This window comes from Corythoichthys intestinalis, chromosome 7 (assembly GCF_030265065.1).
Source record: "Corythoichthys intestinalis isolate RoL2023-P3 chromosome 7, ASM3026506v1, whole genome shotgun sequence".
Lineage (NCBI taxonomy): Eukaryota > Metazoa > Chordata > Actinopteri > Syngnathiformes > Syngnathidae > Corythoichthys > Corythoichthys intestinalis.
Window position 1 is genome coordinate 14,221,513 of NC_080401.1, and position 21,324 is coordinate 14,242,836.

The window sequence follows — 21,324 nt, forward strand, 5'->3', positions numbered from 1 at the left end:
CATCCAAACTTTAAATATAGCATAAAAGCCATGGATTTTCTACACAAGAGATTTTTTTTTGTGTGTGTATCTTGTGACGTACCATTAAAGGCCTTCAAGCTTTGATAGAATGTATCATAAGGGAAAATATGCCAGTTTACTGCTACAACATTTTACCACAAAAAAAGAATCTTTGAAGCACAGTAAAAGTAAAAGTCAAAACACTTCTCACGTGGAGGATTTTGTTCTACAGTACTTTATACACCAATGATGTACAAAATGAACTTTAGGACAGTGTTATATATTGAGGAGGTAAAGAAATAAAGTACCAACCAAATGGTCAAATCCAGTTTACTAGCCCGAACTTACTCTCTGTTATCACCTGAAACATACTAGGAACAATTAGTCCCAATCTGCCCAGTAATTTTGACACAATCCCCATCGAAAGTGTGCCTGCCTGAATGAGCGACAAAAGCTTCGGGCCCACAGTGTGAAGTCACACGAGATTTTTACACTGTCACGAGGCCACACATCCTTATTACTCCATTCATGAGTTCATCCATCCACTCCTTTCAACTTTTTTTTTTTTTATCAGTGAATGGGTTGAATGGTATACACATGCGTATTATACGGCTGTACTAAATCGTAGGAGCCCAATGTGAGAATACTGCACAAATTTCCAGAAGATACGGCGAAGAGAAATGCCTGCAAGCCTTCAATGATTGTAGCGGACCTCTGAAATCGTTTCATTTCACATTTCACCCCAGACTGCTGGAAAAATTGACAATCATTGCAGATGGGTTGCGTGTCAAGGTTGGGTTTGAAGCTGTTAGTTTGTGGGACACAAGCTACTATTATTATTGGCAACTAGCCAATATCTCTGTCCCCACGCCACCATATCTTGATAAAAATCAAATACTGTTTATTTTACTCGACTTACTGTGCAAAGATAAACATCCGTACTCTGGCTGTGTACTACTAAACACTGTACTGTGCACTCTGCTCCAGCTAGTGTGGCGTCTCACTGTGATCATGTGCTTTTTACTTGACAGGCATACATTGGCGAAATGCATTTAAATCCTTTTATTCAGGGCTAAAACAGTATTGCTAATTACAGCGTATACCTAACTGCCCTTACTGTTCAAATACGCAATATATGACTTGTGCTCTATTTTGTCTCTGTTTTAATATTTCCTATTATAATTGTTTTCGATTTTAACTGTGACTTTTATGTGATGGAAAATGCATTGATTTAGCTTATGATGAATTGTGCTCTGCACATACAAGTATTTGCCTTGCCTTCGATCAACATTTGTTCACCTACCAATTGTCCAAATCTCGTTGGTGGCGAGCAGCAGTATGTCCCAAAACTGCTCACGCTGCCCATCACCTTCCTACACAACATCTCTCTCATCGTCACTCTAATTTCCTCCCAAAAGTCCTTTGTATTGCAAGAACTATCCACTGATTTGCGACACCGTATTGGCGTAAGCCACAATAGCCACGTTTACATGCTGACTTTTATTCATACCGATTCAAATCATTCCGAATGGAAATTTCACATCAGCTGTTTACATGTCACTTCATCTATTCCGATCCAGCGTTTACATGTGACTGCCTTTATTCCGAAAGGACGTTTGACAACTGCCGTCTGACATGCGCAGATTAATCAAAACAAAGCGTCACGTTGCAAAACATGGAGATCGATCGTCAGATCAGCTGCTGTTTTAACTTTTCGAGTGGAAACAAAACTTCAGAATGATACGCCGTTCATTTAAAAAGTTGTGTGGGTGCGCTGTGCGTGTGCTTGGAAGCCATGTTGCAAGTGACGTTACTTACGTCACCAAGTGACATCACCACGTCAGTACGGAGCATGCGCAGAAAGAACGCAACCAGACACCATTCCGCTTCCCTGTTTACATGATATAATTTTACTTCTAATCGGTTTGGGAAAAGGAATATTCCACCCCTGTGAATCGGAATGAAATTCCATTCGGTTTGGGCCTATTCATTCCGAATGAGGTGTTTATATGGAACACATTTATTCGGTTTGAACAAATATTCCGATTGTAATTGGAATATTTGGCTCCATGTAAACGTGGCAAGTGTTGCCGTATGCTGCTCGGCTGTGTTTACCTTAAGTGACGTCATAACGTATCAAAGATGCGCTACTTGTTTCGCCCACGCCTACACAATAACTTACTTTTTTTACGTGATGCACTAAAACTAGTAGATGCAGCTTAATGTTTGTTGTTAATCAGATGTCTAGAATTTGCTTAGAATAAAAAAAGACGGTCTGGAGGACTACTTTAAATCCAGAAGTGTTTAGATTTTACTCTTTGTCCCAGCCACAGAAGCAGCCATTACAGGTATTAATAAGGAGTAATCGGCTGATGATTGGTCACTATAAAGTTACATTTTTCTGTTTCAACATAGTACTGAAAAGCAGCTATCACAATGATTTGAATTCACCAGCCTTTTTGGGGCTATTCACTCCAGTATCGCTAAGGCTCAGGAAGCCAGCCAAGAGTTGGCATAGTATTTTCCGCAACTATCCCATAAACTTAGCCACTTGCATCTACAGTGAATGCTATTTTTTTCACAATTTAAAATTGGTTAACTTAACTACCAGCTAATTCACAAGCAGCTTAATTATAAGGTTTTGGTTTATACACACCCTTCACAGTTCTAAATTTTGACTTTGGAATCTCATCTCTGTTCTTCCTAGAGTGAAGTTGGCATATTTCTTACTGTACTTGCATGTACTGTGGGGCAAATAAGTATTTAGTCAACAACTAATTGTGCAAGTTCTCCCGCTTGAAAATATTAGAGAGGCCTGTAATTGTCAACATGGGTAAATCTCAACCATGAGAGACAGAATGTGGAAAACCCCCAGAAAATCACAGTTTGATTTTTAAAGAATTTATTTGCAAATCATGGTGGAAAATAAGTATTTGATCAATACCAAAACTTCATCTCAATACTTTGTTATGTACCCTTTGTTGGCAATAACGGAGGCCAAACGTTTTCTGTAACTTTTCACAAGCTTTTCACACACTGTTGCTGGTATTTTGGCCCATTCCTTCATGCAGATCTTCTCTAGAGCAGTGATGTTTTGGGGCTGTCGTTGGGCAACACGGACTTTCAACTCCCTCCACGAATTTTCTATGGGGTTGAGATCTGGAGACTGGCTAGGCCACTCCAGGACCTCGAAATGCTTCTTACGAAGCCACTCCTTTGTTGCCCTAGCTGTGTGTTTGGGATCATCGTAATGCTGAAAGACCCAGCCACGTCTCATCTTCAATGCCCTTGCTGATGGAAGGAGAGTTTCACTCAAAATCTCTCGATACATGGCCCTATTCATTCTTTCCTTTACACAGATCAGTCGTCCTGGTCCCTTTGCAGAAAAACAGCCCCAAAGCATGATGTTTCCACCCCCATGCTTCACAGTGGGTATGGTGTTCTTCGGATGCAATTCAGTATTCTTTCTCCTCCAAACACGAGAACCTGTGTTTCTACCAAAAAGTTCTACTTTGGTTTCATCTGACCATAACACATTCTCCTAGTCCTCTTCTGGATCATCCAAATGCTCTCTAGCGAACCACAGATGGGCCTGGACGTGTACTTTCTTAAGCAGGGGGACACATCTGGCAGTGCAGGATTTGAGTCCCTGGCGGCGCATTGCGTTACTGTTAGTAGCCTTTGTTACTGTGGCCCCAGCTCTCTGTAGGTCATTCTCTAGGTCCCCCCGTTTGGTTCTGGGATTTTTGCTCACCGTTCTTGTTATTATTTTGACGCCACGGGGTGAGATCTTGCATGGAGCCCCAGATCGAGGGAGATTATCAGTGGTCTTGTATGTCTTCCATATTCTAATAATTGCTCCCACAGTTGATTTCTTTACACCAAGCGTTAAACCTATTGCAGATTCAGTCTTCCTAGCCTGGTGCAGGTAAAAAATTTTGTCTCTTGTGTCCTTCGACAGCTCTTTGGTCTTGGCCATAATGGAGTTTGGAGTGTGACTGACTGAGATTGTGGACAGGTGTCTTTTATACCGATAATGAGTTAAAACAGGTGCCATCAATACGAGTGGAGCCTCGTTAGACTTCGTAAGACCTCGTTAGAAGAAGTTAGACCTCTTTGACAGCCAGAAATCTTGCTTGTTTGTAGGTGACCAAATACTTATTTTCTACTCTAATTTGGAAATAAATTCTTTAAAAATCAAACAGTGTGATTTCCTGTTTTTTTTTCTCCACATTCTGTCTCTCATGGTTGAGGTTTACCCATGTTGACAATTACAGGCCTTGCTAATCTTTTTAAGTACGACAACTTGTACAATTGGTGGTTGACTAAATACTTATTTGCCCCACTGTATTGCAATGGCTGTAGCTCTGGCTGGGTGAGGTACTCTATTGTTAGGAGGTCCTTTTGTCAAATGTAGATTACACGATAAAGTTGTCATGTGCAGATCATCTTTCACCTTCTCTTGTAGTTCAATGCATAATGAACTGTTTGTTCCCTCAGACATTTGCATGTTCCACCGCGTGTCTAAACAGCCTCTTTAAGCAGGCACGCCTCTATGTACATAGAGACTATTAAGGGTATTATGTTCTCTCATTTTGTGTGAGTGTGTGTTTGTGTGTTTGGTCCATGAGTGTCTTAAGAACACATCAAAAGCTCAAGCAGCAAACTTAGCGAAGCGTGTGCTCAGCAGAAAGAGCAGCATGTGTTTCTGATTCTCTCTGTGGCCCATAAATACGCCTTCTGCGCTCCAGATTTTGTTTCTCTAATGGCAACAAGCCACGCAGACGCTTTACAATACACGTGTGTCATGTCTGCTTTCAAGTGCCTCTGGTTCTTAACAGAACTTAACCACAGATGTGATAGAAGAGCAAAAGTATTGGGACATCTTGTCTGCATGCCTGATATGATACTGTTTTTTACTATTAAAATGAGTATATATTGTCTGTCAGTCTACAAATTAACTGTAAACCTGTACAGTTTACGCTTGTGAAAAGACTGAGACGTTTCACTAATCATCCAAAAGAACATTTGTTTTTTCGAATGGACATTTTTCATTTGATGTCCTTCAAAAAATGGCTTGTATTGTATATAGCCTATGCTTTTACCAAGTGTGTAAATTGTACACTAGATTTAAAGCGACAACCGTCCTAGGACATTCTCCCAGAAGCTGTGTGACTTTTCAACAGATAGTTTTGCAAATTCCAGTCACAGTTATGATTCACACACAGTCACAAGTGTTAGCATCATTCTGTTAAACTCACGGTAGTCACAGAAATGTACACTGTAACTAGAGTGAAACATAGAGGAGGCTCATTTATGTTCTTGGGCTGCTTTACTCAATTTGCACGATAAAATCTTAACATAATCGAAGTTTGCTAAAGAGGAAAATATTCTGTGTCATAAAGTAAGGCACTGTCAGACTTGTTGTTTGATAGAATGCAACCATGTACTTGTATCGAAATTTAGCTCAACACAAATACGGAGAAGTGATGCTCATATTATGATGGTTTCACAGTATGCCGTTTTGAGGTTACAAATGGCACGCAATGAATTACTCGTTCGCGCAGTGGCTTGAGAATGTCGTCATATGACAGGAAAAGACATGACTCTTATTCATTTGATTGTTTTGCATTGATAGCCATTTCAAGCCATGACTTTTAGTATTGCTTTAAACTACATGCACATTTGGAATCTGAATAAAGCCCAAACTTGTTTGTTAACGTGGGCCCCTGTAGTAAAATGTTTTACTTCCCTTTGTTAACTGTTAATTCATAATCAATTGAAGACCCCCCTGTGCCTTCATTCCTCTTGCAGGTGGCTCCTATGTCAGGCAGTCTAAATGGGGAACTACTCTTATCCTCTGGCCTCAGCAGCTCTACCGGCCTCTCCGACACACCCATGGCCCCAAAGCCCCTGGTGCGCGGCAGCATGTCAGTGGCGCCGGCTGACTATCCGGAGCGGCCCGAGGTGACGTTACGGCGAGACGGAAGCTCCTCCACCCTACCTCTGAAGATAGAGGTGCCGTTGCACCTCTTTAGCACCACCAACCAGCAGCACAAATTAGTGGGGGTCCAGCAGCAGATCCCTACCAAGCTGGCCGCCCTCAGCAGCAGCAGCAGCAAAGGCAAAGGTGTGAAAAGTGGAAAGGCCTCGCAGCGCACAGATAGCACTGGTAAGCAGCCAAGCGTAATTTTGACACAATCAGCATCTAGCAAGGTGAGCCATAGGACATCTCATGATAAGATATTTGCCATGGGAACCTGCTTCTGTCAGCCAGACTCTTTGGAAGGACATTTAACATTCTCACAGACTTTGTTTCCCAGAATGCCAGTGAGACATGAGGTTTATTTTGGGGAAAACTCATCTTGTAATAAAACTATCTGGAGAAACTCAAGTGCACACACAACTAAGGGCCCGACTCGTGCCAAAAGAAGAAGAAAAAAACAAGAACAAAGCCTTGTATTCATACAAACTAAATTTTTAACTCACCAGATGCATCATTTAGTAAACCTGCACTTCTACTTGTTTACATTATATCTAACATATAGTGTTTATGTGTGTATATATTATTAATGATTAGTTCAGATCTTTTATGATTAAATACAATTACACATGAATAAAATGTTAATGAAAACAAAATTAATATAAATAAAAACAGAAATACACTCTGGTTATGGCTCCCAATAACGCGCTAAATTTGATAAATAATAAAATATCAGCGTCATAACATTTTTTAAAATCCTCTGTTTTGATTAAAAATATATATTTTCTATAAAGATTATAATGGTAGTTTTATCTTTTTATTACTTAAGCTATATACAAAACACATAAATATACAAATAAGATTTACTCCTTGTCAAAATGGATTGGATGAATAGCGCTATCAATGGCAGCCAGTGTAAGTTAAATGAGTGCCCTCTGAAGGGTTAAATATTAATCTAACAATGTTTTTTTCGGTTGCTGGAGTTTGTCATTCCACCAAAAACTGTTGTTTCTGAGCTTCGCAAGACAAAGCTAGACCCTCCTTGGCCTTGGCTCTTTCATATGGTGCCGGGGGCTGGCTTGTTTCTTCCAATTGTAACTGATTTTGAAAAATAGAGGCGCTGTGCTGGTGTGAAAGGCAGCTAAAATGATGATCTCAGACTATTCATCAAAGTCTTACTGGAAGAGTCCGGTCAGTGTGCGGAATGCAGCTTGTTGCTTGAAATGAGAACATAAAGAGAGGTTGTCAGATTTGCTTTCAGTCCAAAATATGCCACCGCAGTATTACTGGAACTCCGGTCTGTGCATGCTGCTTGCTGTTTTAGCAGTTTAAAAGACTTTCACAGATTTGTGACTTTTTAGACTCTCTTCTCGCTTACTTTATTCTTCTTGTTCTTCTTGGGAAAGACTTAAAATTGTTACTGCATTATTGGTGGATGAATCACAATTAAATTCAGTATGTATATTCTAGGGGAGTACTTTATACGCATCATTCGTCGGAGTCCTATTTCTAATTCTTTTTGTCTCGGGGCTTATTAATTTAATTCATTGCGGACTTATCATTGCCTGTAGGTTCCAAGTTAGTCATTAGAGGAAGCTGGGTGATTGTGGTTCATATTTAACATTTTAACCAGAAATGTGCTAAAATCTGTCAATAATAAGAGTGTGGAAAGCAGGAATAAAGACAGATAACAGTGGCAGTAGTCAGGATACTGCTTTCTGCTAAATTTTAGTAAGATCACAATAAATTGCTAGATTGTTTTAGATCTAAAATTTGCCAAAACTTGTTGTTAACTAGGCACGTTGCTGAGATCTGAATTTTCTTTATCAACCCATTAAAACGAGAGTAACTACAACTTCGATTAAAACATACCACATCCTCTCATCACTTACCAAACCCAACAACCTCATGTTTTTGCATAATTTAAAACTGTATCAGAGAATACACACCGTAATATCATGTACTTTACTTGTACATGACAAAATATAACTACAGAAGTTTTAATACACGTAACGAATTGTGTTACATAAAAAAAGAGAGAAATTATTTTATGGCATTGTGAGCGATAACCAATGTCGGACAGTAATCTTTTATGTGCTTCGTTAGAATCAAGTTAGTCCTTCAAATCGGGTTGGCCTCATGGTTTATCAAATAATGAGAGAAGCTAAGCTGTTCCAATTTAGTGTTGGAATCCAATTTCACAATGAAACAACACTTAATCTTCTGCTCTTCCCACAGCCTCAGTGGACATGAAGCAGATTCTCCCCCTGAAGCTGTCGGCGCGTGATGACAACGCCCTCAAAGCCAAGCGCTCGGTCAGCCCCCACCAACAACCACCGCTGTCTGTGTCTCCTCTGCCACCCTCCCTCCATCATCACGGAGGTACAAACACATGCACTCGCCCACACGTAAACGTAGCTCAATGAATTTTAAATGTATATTTACTGACCCCACCCGCCTTTGTTCCTCTTCAGACCTTCCCCAGTGTAAATATTGATCAGTTTGACGTTCAACATAGTGATTAATTGCAGCTGGACAATCAGTTGTGATGTTACCGAGCAATAAAACGACAAAGCAGTAAGCCTTAATGTTTTTTAATGAAAGTTAATTTGAAGCTTATTAATGCTAATTTTCTGCATAGAACAGCAGCCTCCAAGCTTTTTTGATTAGCAAAGAAACAATTTCCAACAAATGTTCAACAATATTACTTATTACCCTGAATGTAATTGTATTTGACTTCAAGAAGCTGTTCGGTTTCATCTTGTATCTCATAGCTTAGAATATATAAGATGGAATATCGTCACCAGGCTTTACATTCTTCACTGTTTTTATTTTACTTGGTATATTATCGTATTTGGCAATAGTCTTAAACATTGCATTATGCAAGTTACCATGCTCACAGCGTGAGTTTTTTGGTGTATTAAATAGGGGTGTTAAAAGAAAAATTGATTCTTAGAAACATCGCGATATTACGTCATGCAATTCTCATATCGATTCAAAATCCGTCTGTAAACGTGTGTTTTTGGTGGAAAAAACAATTCAGTGGCTACACTTCTACTCCCGTCCAGTAGTTGGCATCGTGCAAAAACATTGCCTTGTAGTCTGCTGAAGTAACGACAACAGTAGACTAATCCGAGCAGAGATTTGTGTACATCGCCCTCTAGTGGTTGCTCGGATTGGTCCTTTTATAAGTCTGAAATTTTTGCTCATTTTGGCTTTGACTGCAAAAATTAAGGCATGGAGTATTTAGAGTCCTGCATTTAAGCAGGTTTGGACTAAAGCAGGTTTGCAATAAAAGATAAAATGTTATAATATATACAAATATCGCAATAATCGCCTTTAAGTGTAGTACGGGGATTAATCATGATCATATCGAATCGTGACCTGTGAATCGTTATACGAATCGTATCGCTAGATATGAGGCAATGCATACCCCCAGTACTAAAGAAACTGTCATTATGTCGATCATCTTTTGACATAGATAAAGATTTTATGATTACAGATTCTGCCATAGCATGATGGCAAATAATATTTTGATGATAAAAGTGGAGCTTCACTTCACTCCGCTGTCCTTGTCCCTTGCAGGAAATCCTTAATTCTCATTGGTATAAACATTTTAATACTAACAATTAAATGGATCAATGAAACTCATCAGTACATTGGAATTTTGTTTAATGGGGATAAACTAATACTTCCGCAGGTTTTCCACTGGTTGGTACCCTAAAAATGAAAAAAAAAAAAAAAAAAAAAAAGAAGTCTTAAAAATGGCTAAATTCATTAAATGTATAAGTATTGGGGGGGGGGGGGATCTGTGTCCCCTGTATTCTCGTCTAGAAACACATTTTTTAAATTCTCAAACCTCTGCAGATGGATGACAACTGTATTTGCCGTTTTGAACAGACATTTTACTACTTCATTATTATTGAGTCCAACAATGGCAGTTGACAGGTTATTCAAAAATACTATGTTCTTTGGCTAATTGGAAGATGGGAAGCCAAAAGCACATGATTGGCAGTTACTCAGAGGTGGGTAAAGTAGCCAAAAATTTTACTTAAGTAAGAGTAGCGTTACTTCAAAATGATATTGCTCAAGTAAAAGTAAAAAAATATTTGGTGAAAAGAATACTCAAGTAATGATTAACATTGTAAGTAACTTCTTATATTTTTGTTGGATTTTGTTTTTAAATAATGGTATTTTTTTCTGAGCACAAAGTTATCTTTATGGACTGTTGTTATAATTATATTGTATAAAAACCCATTACATAACCACATTAAGCCAAAGAAATACAAAAAAAACTCAGACGAGAGGGAAAAAAAAAATACATAAATGAAGCATTATTCGTCCAAAGAGCATGAATGCCCTCTGGTGGAGAAAGTAGTTCCTATTTGAATAGTGAACAGTTCTTTCAAAATTACTATTTTGAAATTAAAAGGATCAAATCTCCGGTTTTCCATGGTCAATCGGTGCCAAATAAAAACTGGGAGAGAGGTTAAAATCCACGCTTTCGAGTCATGTCGAGGGCAGCGCTCTATGTCAAATACTTATTTTTTTACAGTCCTTTAAAGACACAACATGATTGAACAGGCTGACGTGAAGATAGAACAGCAAGCTTGCATCTGATTGGTATAATGGAGTCATGTGATTATTGTTGCGACGTCTAATTGGTGAAATCGGTCGAGCTACCCCGATAAGACACCAGGCACGTCTGTACTCTGGGCATCGCTGGCAAACAAAGAAAAATCTAATATGTGGAATAAAGAGGAAAAATGTCACGACTTTTGTGTAACCCAAAGTAGCGGAGTAAGAGTAGCGTTTTTCCTTCAGAACTCTACTCAAGTAAAAACTATAGCTTAGTAAAGCTATTCTTAGAAGTACATTTTTCTCAAAAAAAATTACTCAAGTAAATGTAAGGGAGTACATATCACGTGTTACTACCCTCCTCTGCAGTTACTGTAGTTTATATGTCAACGTGTAGTGGTAAAGTTGAGCAGGAGTGGTAGTTGACAAGTCCATTCAACCCCTAGTTAGAACTAAATTAACTATTAATTGTTCTCGTTCCTGTGTCAAATCAAACCATCAGATCATCAGCAAAATCCTTCAGACGCTTCTGGACCGGATTCTCAACCTGGAGTTTTTAGTGGCAACTACCCAGCAACTATACAGAAGCCTTCCATGCCACCTCCTCTGCAGTCTTGCACACAGTCTCTCGCCATGCCGGCCCCTTCTCAGACCACCGCATCACTCCAGTTCCCAGCCAACGTGCAGCTGCAAGGCTTCTGCCTGGGCCACAGCATGCCGCTTCCGCCGCCGCCCTACGACATCAACACAGAAGACCTCAACAAGGAAGACGTCATCTTCTTCTAAACTCGGCAGACCCTAAGACTGCAACACACACGGTGGTCTCCTTTTTACGTTTAGCTTGTTTCGGAACTTTAACAAAAGCACCGCAAGAGTGGCGATCTTGGGCTTCTTCAAACGAACATACGCGGATCCAAAGATGGCAGCCGGTGACGTGAAGTTGAGACCGCCAGGTGCTGAAGCGTAAAAAAAAAAAAAAAAAAAAAAAGACTTGGCACGCGCTGCGGCAGGAAGTCCCAAGTGATGAACCGCAATGTGTTTGATGGTTCATTTGCACAGTGTAAAAACTCCATTCCTGACTCTTGAATGAGCCTTTATGGTTCTTTTTTTAATGGTCTGTACAGATGTCAAACTCTTAGTCTGGATAATTTCCTCACTTCTGTACTTAATTATGCTTTCATGGAACATTTTATTTTGCAATCAGGTGCTGTTTTCCAGCTCGGACTAGCCTGCAAATTATCTAGTCGGCACATGTTAGACCTCACACCTTGACTCACGTTTATTTCATTTCTTAGAATCTTATTTGTTCCCCCTTCTCTGTCAATCCAGTTTTTATTCTGTTGATTCTGTATAAGTATCACAGCTGGACTTTTCGCCTGTCAATCAATTTCAAGGGTAAAAGCCCCTTAAAGTGTCTAACGAGCTATTCTGAAGACATCTGAATGGACATATAATCCTAATATACATTACTGCTGTGACCATGATTGACATTTTTGGCTTGCAGCTTTAAGGAAAAATACTTCCCTGTACTGTTATTTGGTCTTGCAGAGACTTGCAGGACAGAGCCTGAAGGTCATCTCCAAGCTGTTTGAACACATTCCTCACTTGCTCCCACCTCCACTCTTCTCTCAGCAGTCACGCATCCAACAAGTCACACCTTCATGTCTTGGCCCACTGATTATTTTTCTGTCAGAATGGGGTCATGCCTATATCTTTTATAGGATATACCGTGTGTCAGAACACAACACTTTTATTTATGTCCTATAAGGTACGGCAAATGTGTGAGCGATTGGAAAAGGCGTGTCGTTAGCAGAAAGCTGACGTCAGTCTTGAATGTGACTCATGTAAAATGGAGATGCTCGTCCCATGACATCCATTAACTTAAGAAGAATTACATTAGAAGTGTGTGTATATTGTGGAGATTTGTGTACATACTTTGTGTTTTTTACTATGTGGAAACATTTACACCCCTATGGCATTGAATGAGTTAGGTACAGAATTTTTGGGGGGGACAGTGTTAATCGACAGTCCGACATAACAACTTTGCTCAGTTTTGTTTGAAATAATTTTTTTTTTTCAAAAAAAATTTCATCCTTATGGAGCATTTAAAGTCAAGGTGTGCCGCCTGCTATTTTTCTTCTATTCCTTACTTGTTATGTATCATTAAGAGCATGTAGCAAAATCCACTTGTTCCACTCAACCAAAGAGATACTTACACGTGCTGTCTGGCAAGTACTCTCAGCGTTTTTTTCCCTAAATGTTTTTATTACATTATCAAATGTGCAGCCTTTGAGCCAATTGTGGCTCATGGGATCATATTTTGCGACCACCATTTGACATCCAATTGCCGTGTTCATGTTGCCCGCATGTATTTTGCCGGGTGCTTTAAAATATAAATAATTTTAAATGAAGTGAATTAATTTAAGGATCAATTTTGGGGAAAAAATATTTTAATAGCATTTTTTGTAATGCAAATCTAAAAATGAAATTAGTTTAAAAAAATTATTAAATTAAAAAGAGTGAAGACATAAATTCAAATAAGTAAGCTCCATGTGTGATTTTGATCCGGGAATTTTTTGGTTTTGTTTTGTGACCTTACATAGCTTAACTCTCTGGCTGCCATTGACTAATCGAATGATTACTTTCAACCATCCTACCACAACAGTTACACTGTGACCTGGGCTGGCAGTGATTAAGTTAAGTCAATGATAACTTTTGAATAGATGACCTTTGTCCCTGAAAGGGTTAATTTAGCCCCTTTTCTGATATTCTTAAAAACACATTGGAGGTTAATGTTGCATTATTGTACCATCAGTCTCCTGTGGATTAAAATCGTTGACCAACATCCACATGTTGAGAAGTGAATAATTATGAGAAAACCTCGTGGTCCTCCGTTGTCGAATGCTTAATGGTGACTGACACGCTCAATGTGGCGTACTCTTCGCATGTTCCTGTGGTTCCATTTGGAAGTGGAAAACCAAACCAAAGCGACTAAGTTTGTGCCGAGTTCATACTGTGCTGTGGAAAAGCACTCTTGAAAAAGATGGAAACAATTGCCACACTGTTTGGAAAATCCCATCATTTCATACATATTTGAACAAGGTTTTCACATATGTTTACATTATGGTACACCTCTGCCTTCTTCCAAATTGCTGCAACAACAACAAAAAAGGCTCTGTGAAGATACTGGTAATCATTTGACATGTTCACATTCGCTGAAAAAAAATTGTAGGTCAACATGGAATTTCTTAAATGTGGATACAAAGTACAAAAAGTTCACTTGTTCACTTGAAAACAGTAAATATAGAGCAACCTTTTCCCCAGTGTATTCCCTAATGATGCCGAATGATGGCAGGAAAAGGTACTCTAGTTGTGCTTTTGAGTCTTAAACACTGGCCTGTCTAACCTTCATATCAGTTTTTTATTTTGGAGCCAGCCAGCTGTATCACTTTGTACACTTGTGCACCAACACAAACACTTTGAATCCTCAATTTCACTTTTGTGTGTGAACATTTTTGTGTTGGACCTTTCTTAACATGTGAATAATTGTATTTTCTCTGCCAGCTTTTACACTAGTCACTTTGGATAGTAGCATACTTGAAGGGGAAAAGGAATTATTGCATAAGGCTTATTTTTTATTTTGACTGTGAGTTTGTATCTACCAACAGCCGTCTCATGGCATTTGTAGCACACAACAAACGTTTTTGTATCATTTTTATTTTGTCACTGCAAAATGTTAGAGTAACATGTGGACAAAGACGGCTGCCTTAGAAGTTTTAGTATTAAAACAAAAAATGTGCTGAAATGCTTGTGTTATTGTGTTGCTCTCGTTTCTCCGTCAATGCATGTAACCAAATCTCCTAAAGTTGTGCAACAACCGCACATCTTTGCAACGTGTCATTGTGCATCATTATTTTTGATTGCATGAAAATAATCCTGACCACACAGTGCCTGAAAGTTACACTTGTGTGTAAGTGCAAGTTGGTGTGTGTTGGTCATTTGGTGTCAACAGAATGTGAATGTTGATCTATCTGGGTTAGTGTGTATTTATTGTCTGGTGTTAATGCGATTCTTCTTTGTTGGTTTTACTGTGTACTTGTGGGGTGATGGTTATGTGTGTGTGTTTGTTCGTTGGGCTTTGTTAGTGTTTCGGCCAGAAAGACAGTGCAGCAGTGACTTTTTTTCCCCCCTCATTTTTTTCTTTTCTTTTTTGCATTGTCTGCTATCATTAGTGGCTTTCTTCTTGTCTCCTCTCAACTATTATTATTCCAGGCTGTTTCTTCCCTGGAGGGAAGCAGTAGATTTCTCGCTGTCTCTCTCGGGCTGTTAGGATCATTACATGCGTCCAGTCTCCATGTCTTTACGCTCAGGCGACCTCCAGCTAAACAGTTCCCCCCCAAAATTCTAAAAGAGCCTGTCAAGTCAATGCAATGGCTTAAACGGGCAGGTGGCATGAAACATACAACTGTAGAGGAACTTAATGACATTAGAGCATTTCTGGAAAAATTAGATGACCACTTGTCATCACTCATGTAACATTAGCATTTAAGCTTCGCTGTCAGCCTCTCCCATTCCAAAAGGATTAGACGCTGATTACGTCAATAGATGTTTTTCATATGAATTACTTACTACCACAACACATTCTGTGAATACTATTCATGTACCTGGACTGGCAGTGAATGAATTAAGAACTCCATTATAAATACACTTTTTAGAATAACAGGGTTTATGCGGGTCATTAAAAAGCATTAAAAGTCATTAAATGGAATTTGTCAAAATTCAGGCTTTAAAAAACATTAAAAGCATTAAACAAAGGCTAGGTTCATACTTCAGGTCTAAATGCACGAATCTGATTTTTTCGTGTTTTTCCCAACTCGAGTGAGGCATTAACTCGACAGTCTGAACAGGACAAGTCACATAGAAGTGGACCATTCCAAATCCGATCTGGGGCACTTTTGTATGTGGTTGAAATCCAATCTGGGCCACATTTTTCCAGAATGTCGCGGCGGTCTGAACTGTCAAGTCTCCCAAATCGGAATTCATGCAGCAATTACGTCAGCAAAGAGCGAGAGTGGCACGCAAGACTGCTGTGATGGAGCTGTTCATTAGCGTTAACACCTAGCTTTTACTACTCAGGAGGCGGGCTTGACCACAGTCAGAAAATGCAGAAAGGATGAGCCTGATATTGCTTACAGTTTTTTTTACCGTGCGCCAAATGAGCAATATTTCAGTATTTCTTACATGGCCGAGTAAGGGCAAACTGACGCATGCACAGTGCATAGTTATTTGTTTTGATGCTTCTGCACATGCGGGTCAGTTTGCTCAACGCGTCTCGGACTGCGAATTAGTGCGCATGCATAATACTTGAACGGGCTCAATGGACAAAGGCAGTCTGAACGGGCACGCCAAAAGAAAGATATGACAAAAAAATTGGAATTGTGCATTAAGACCTGCAGTATGAACCTAGCCTAAATGTTCGAGGCATTAAAAATTATGTTAATTCGACGGTTAAAAAAACTTTTTCTTACATTATTTGTTCGAGTCATCGGATATTATCGCGTAGCTAGGATAAGAGAACATAAGATCATTAAGTGGTAAACGAACCGATATTATCGTCAACCTGATAATGCCTACCGATAAATGCGTTTTAAAATGATATCGGGTAATATAGACATTGGTTTTTCATTATTGGTTTTGGGCCAATATGCATGTTGCCTTTAAAGTGAATGTAGAAGCCTTTTGCCTTTATATTAGGGCTGGTCATAGTTTAGCACAGCAGTTATGCTTATTGACCATTAGATGTCTCCAAACTAAGATGCTTGGGATTTCTTATGTGAGCAGACTATTTGCATTCATGGTGCAAAAATTAAAAGAACAATAAATGATTGAAAGATAATGTATCATAAACTCATTACATACCACATTCACTGTACTGAAGCTGTGTGCCTTTGTTATTTTGAGCCAGAAGCACTGTGTGAGCCATATGTGCTATGGCAGTGCCTTATTGGCACGTGCACTTGATCCAACTGATGAAACTGATTTTTGCACTATTTTGATTTCAACAACAAATATAGTGGTGCGGTCTATTCACTTGCTCCATAACATCCGTTAAAGTTGTTCTCTTATATTTCACATAATGTTTATTTAGAAAAACTTGAAGTTGTTACATTTATCATCATTAATGCATCCAGTGGGGCATCACAATACAATTAGCTATAAGTCTATGACCACATATATTGGTATCGGATTTTGGGAGTTTGCCAATATCAGCATATCAGTTTAAAAAGTCTATCGGGCAACTTTACTTATAATTTGTGTGTGTGAAACTATCTACTGTTGGGTAGTAAATTAGTTTTAAGTGGCATTAAATGAGATTTGATGTTACCTGTAGAAGCCCTGAATAAAACCATTTTTTTTTTTATTAACCGAGGCATACTAAACTGCTGTATTCTAATGTTGCTTTTAAGGGTTGTCCTTGGAGAGGTAAGAATTGTTTTTTAGGTCGTGGTCGTTGTAGAAAATAAATATATAAGTTGGGAGTATCACTGCCTTAGTGCATCTGGCCCGGCTTTAAGTTATAGTTTCAATTGCTGCACTTAATCCACAATCGGAAGGATTTTGACCCTCATGGGAGCCTGACCTCCTCACATCAAAGCTACCAAGCAAACCGCCACAGAATTCCGAGGAATTCAATGTCACACAGTTAGCGGGTAGTTATCCCACGTCTGAGCTTCCCCTGGCCGCAAAGTTAAACAAACAGATGCGCCGCAGAAAGAGACGCGCATGCACACAAAACCTCCCTGAAGGCCTCAAAAAAACACACAGGTCTCAGGTTTTGCTCTCAGCTGGGTTTTTCAACATTTAGGTGTCTCATGGTACAGAATGTACTCTATGTAGTTTGATACACTAGCAAAAAAAAATATTCCTCTCTACAAAACACGATAAAACTAAAACAAGTGTATGTGGGAAGCGCACAAAGGCGGTCAAATCAGACGAATTAGGATGTGAACAGTCCAAAGAGCAGCATTTTTTATTTCTTCAGGATCCAAAGTGTTTCTATTTAATATTATCTAAAGTTATCATAATATTTTTCATTCTGATAAAATTGCATTACAACAGATAACACATTTTTTGCCAATAAAACTAAATAACTAAAAAGCAGTTAAATTGTTTTGTTTCCCCAATTGCCCCAAAAATGCATCAGGACAAGCACCTTCACAACAGGCATTTTCATGGCCGCATTTGTTGATTTAATATTTGATGGTTATGCAGCATTAGAGTAACACAAACAAAAAATGTATTTGATGTACAACTATCAAGTGAAAATTCTTGACGATTTTATGGACACCCCCCCCCCCCCCCCCTCATTTTATCTCTCATAGTTGAGGTAAATCTATGATGAAAATTGCAGGCTTCTCTAATATTTTTAAGTGGGAATACTGACTAAACACTTTTTTACCCCACTTTCCAGTTTCCTGAGCGAAACATGGGCGGCGCCATCTTTGACATTTTCTGCTACGTCCGGTTTGAATAGAAAACCATGAATTGCGGATGAAGTAGACAAAGTTTTAAACTGCGAAATCAAACCAGAGGAACCCACGGATTCTCCAAAAATTGATTCAGCACAAAGTAGATGACACTCTGGGACTTCCTGTGCTGTGCTTGGTTGTGTGCTTGAAATGTGGAATGTTTTGAACAGCGTCCAGCTTCAAAGCGCCAGTGTGGATCTACCTCACCATACGCCCTAAATCGAAACCAGCAGCAGATTAAAGATTTGGCTCGCAGTTTTAACCCTAAAAGATCCACCTAAAAGATTGCATGTTTGTTCTTTTCACTTTGTTGATATTTACAGGACAAAATTCTAACAATCTGTGCAGCCTTTGTTAACATGGATTGGCCGGCGTGGCCACTCGAGTGACCAAAATGAGGCGAAATTACAAATATTACTGTTGACGAATGCAGAAGGGCTGACACGGATTTTGTTATTATAAGGAAATACTATAAGGTCATTTTCATCTAGTTAGTTTATAGTTATGGTATTTTGAGGTCATCACACATGAACATATAAACATAAATAGTATGTCTTTTGTTATTGCAGAGACTGATTGCAATAATGTTTTATTTAAAACACTGGGTGCATGTGGAAAACAGGTCAATCACAATTTATAGAATTATTAGAAAAATATTAACAAAGGTGGAGCATAAATCGAGCCTTCCATCATCAAGGTAAAATGCAGTCTCGATATACTGTATGTCTATCAACTCAAGTGTTGTTGTGAGGCACATCAAGTTGTCTTCCATTGCCTAACAGCGTTTACCAGCTGTAAACAAACAAAAAACGTGTAACACTTGAATTTATGCATTTAGGGTAAAAAGCATAGGCGAAGTTTGACTTTTGGGGCAGGGGGGACACAACAGGAATTATATTAATTTACAAGAATATTTATAATAATAAATTGAAAATTAGCGTTTTTTTTGTTTCCCTTCATTTGTGAGGGGTATTCTAAATCAGGCTGCTTGGGACAGCTATAATTTTCCCCAAGATCCTCATCCATTGAATATGCTACGCCTGCCAATGGTGGCTCTGTTGTACAATTAGCGTCTTTAGTGGGGCAAATTGAAACTCTGCTCACCATTTTGGCGGTGGTCTCTGCTCACCATTTTGGTGGTGGTCTCTGGCGTTTCATTGTCCAAAATTTCAATCCTTTGGTTCTTGCTCAGTAGTTGTTATCAATTCTGAAAGGTTAGGTTTGAAAAATTTATGTATATCCATCTTGCCTCTTCGGTCCTCAGGTGGTTTTGGCTAAGCAAAGTAAATGAAGGTGCTAGTCAACTGATCTGTTCGAGAAATAATTTTGACCATTTATAAAAATTATATATATTTTTTTTGTTCATTCATTTTTGTTGTTTTATTGCTTTACAACTTTTATAAGACAATATTTTACTGGAAAACTCTTAATTTTAAAAGTATATATAGGAAAGTCAATTACATGCAATGACACTTTTCAGCCACCAGGGGCCCTGTCCCCCCCCTTAAACTCCGCGTCTGGTAAAAAGCCCGTGTATGACTTGTCGTAGATGAGTTTTTGTTTTCCATTCTTTGGTGTTAAAGTTAATTCAAAGCTAATGATGTCTCAGATTTGACCTTAAACTCCGCGTGCGGTAAAAAGCCCGTGTATGATTTGTAATAGATAAGTGCTCGTTTCCCATTCTTTGTCGTTGAAGATAATGCAAAGCTAATGATGTCTTAGATGTCACGCAACACAGCATTAGAGTCAAATTGAACATAATTGTACCTGTTATTGCTTTATAGTGGCACTGTCTTGGTTCCACATCTGCCTTCATGAACACAATTTCCCATATTCATGTATTAGAACTAGGGCTGTCAAAATTATCGCGTTAACGAGCGGTAATTAATTTTAAAAATTAATCCCGTTAAAATATTTGACGCAGTTAACGCACAAATGCCCCGCTCAAACAGATTAAAATGACAGCACAGTGAAAGGTGTACTTGTTGTTTTTCGGAGTTTTGCCGCCCTCTGCTGGCGCTTGGGTGCGACTGATTTTATAGGCTTCAGCACCCATGAACATTGTGTTAGTCATTATTGACATCAACAATGGCGGGCTACTAGTTTATTTTTTGATTGAAAATTTTACAAATTGTATTAAAACGAAAACATGAAGAGGGGTTTTAATGTAAAATTTCTATAACTTGTACTAACATTTATCTTTTAAGAACTGCAAGTCTTTCTATCCATGGATCGCTTTAACAAAATGTTAATAATGGTAATGCCATCTTGTTGATTTATTGTTATAATAAAGAAATACAGTACTTATGTACCGTATGTTGAATGTATATATCCATCTTGTGTCTTATCTTTCCATTCCAACAATAATTTACAGAAAAATATGGCATATTTTATAGATGGTTTGAATTGTGATTAATTGCGATTACTTACGATTAATTAATTTTTAAGCTGTAATTAACTCGATTAAAAATTTTAATCGTTTGACACCCCTAATTAGAACACATTCAACTGGATGCTTCGGAACTTTTCAAGTCCCTGATTGCGTTTCCATCCATTGCCATTAGATCGATAAAATACAAAACTATTTTGGTTGTGGTGACTATTAGCCATTGCCACATGATGTCCTCCCATGTCGAGATGATGGAAGATGGATGCAGCATGTTCAAATTGGGATATTGAGAAATGCCACTCCAGCTCCACTGTTGTTTTAGTTCGAAAAAAGTGTAAAACGGAAGTCACGAGCAGAAATGGGGAAGTCCCTCGGAAACTTGTCTATAGTGTTTGGAATTCAAAAGCTAGCTTTAAAACAAAACAAAATACTGAAATGAGTAAAATTACTTGATTCAACAAATATTATATGCGATACAACAGGAATATCTGATCAGGCACGATTTTGGTAAGATTTTTGTTTTTATAGAGTGAGTGTGCATTCTTGGGCCAAGTGACCACATACTGTAGTCTTAGAACAGGGGTCGGCAAACTTAAGCCTGAGTTCTACTCCCGCGTTGCGGTGACAGCGCAGCAACTACGGCGTAATTTGACATTCGATGGTTTCCTCGTCCAGGTGACACGTTGCTCTGTAATTCACCGCCAAGCCACTAGAGGGGTGTGGCGCTATGTTTGTACGGTTTTGGGGCATGCTTGTTGACTTCCTCTTGTCTAGTTTAACGGAGAAAAAAATAAACAATGCAAGATGGAACGCTTGAATGTGGATCTTCAGCTCATCATCACTGA

At 38.8% G+C, this 21,324-nt stretch overlaps 1 protein-coding gene across 4 annotated transcripts in view; it reads left to right on the forward strand.

The window, feature by feature from the left end:
- The window catches only part of arhgef18b (rho/rac guanine nucleotide exchange factor (GEF) 18b), an 87,932-nt gene extending 71,998 nt beyond the window's left edge, over positions 1-15,934 (forward strand). For 2 of the 4 annotated variants that reach the window (XM_057841075.1, XM_057841076.1), the window contains exons 31-33: positions 5,815-6,172; positions 8,222-8,365; positions 11,064-15,934. In XM_057841075.1, the coding sequence (XP_057697058.1) occupies positions 5,815-6,172; positions 8,222-8,365; positions 11,064-11,347 (786 nt within the window). In that variant the 3' untranslated portion in view covers positions 11,348-15,934. The remainder of the gene's footprint in view (positions 1-5,814; positions 6,173-8,221; positions 8,366-11,063) is intronic. The other 2 variants (XM_057841078.1, XM_057841079.1) reach the window with 1 other exon arrangement.
- The last annotated feature ends 5,390 nt before the right edge of the window (positions 15,935-21,324 follow it).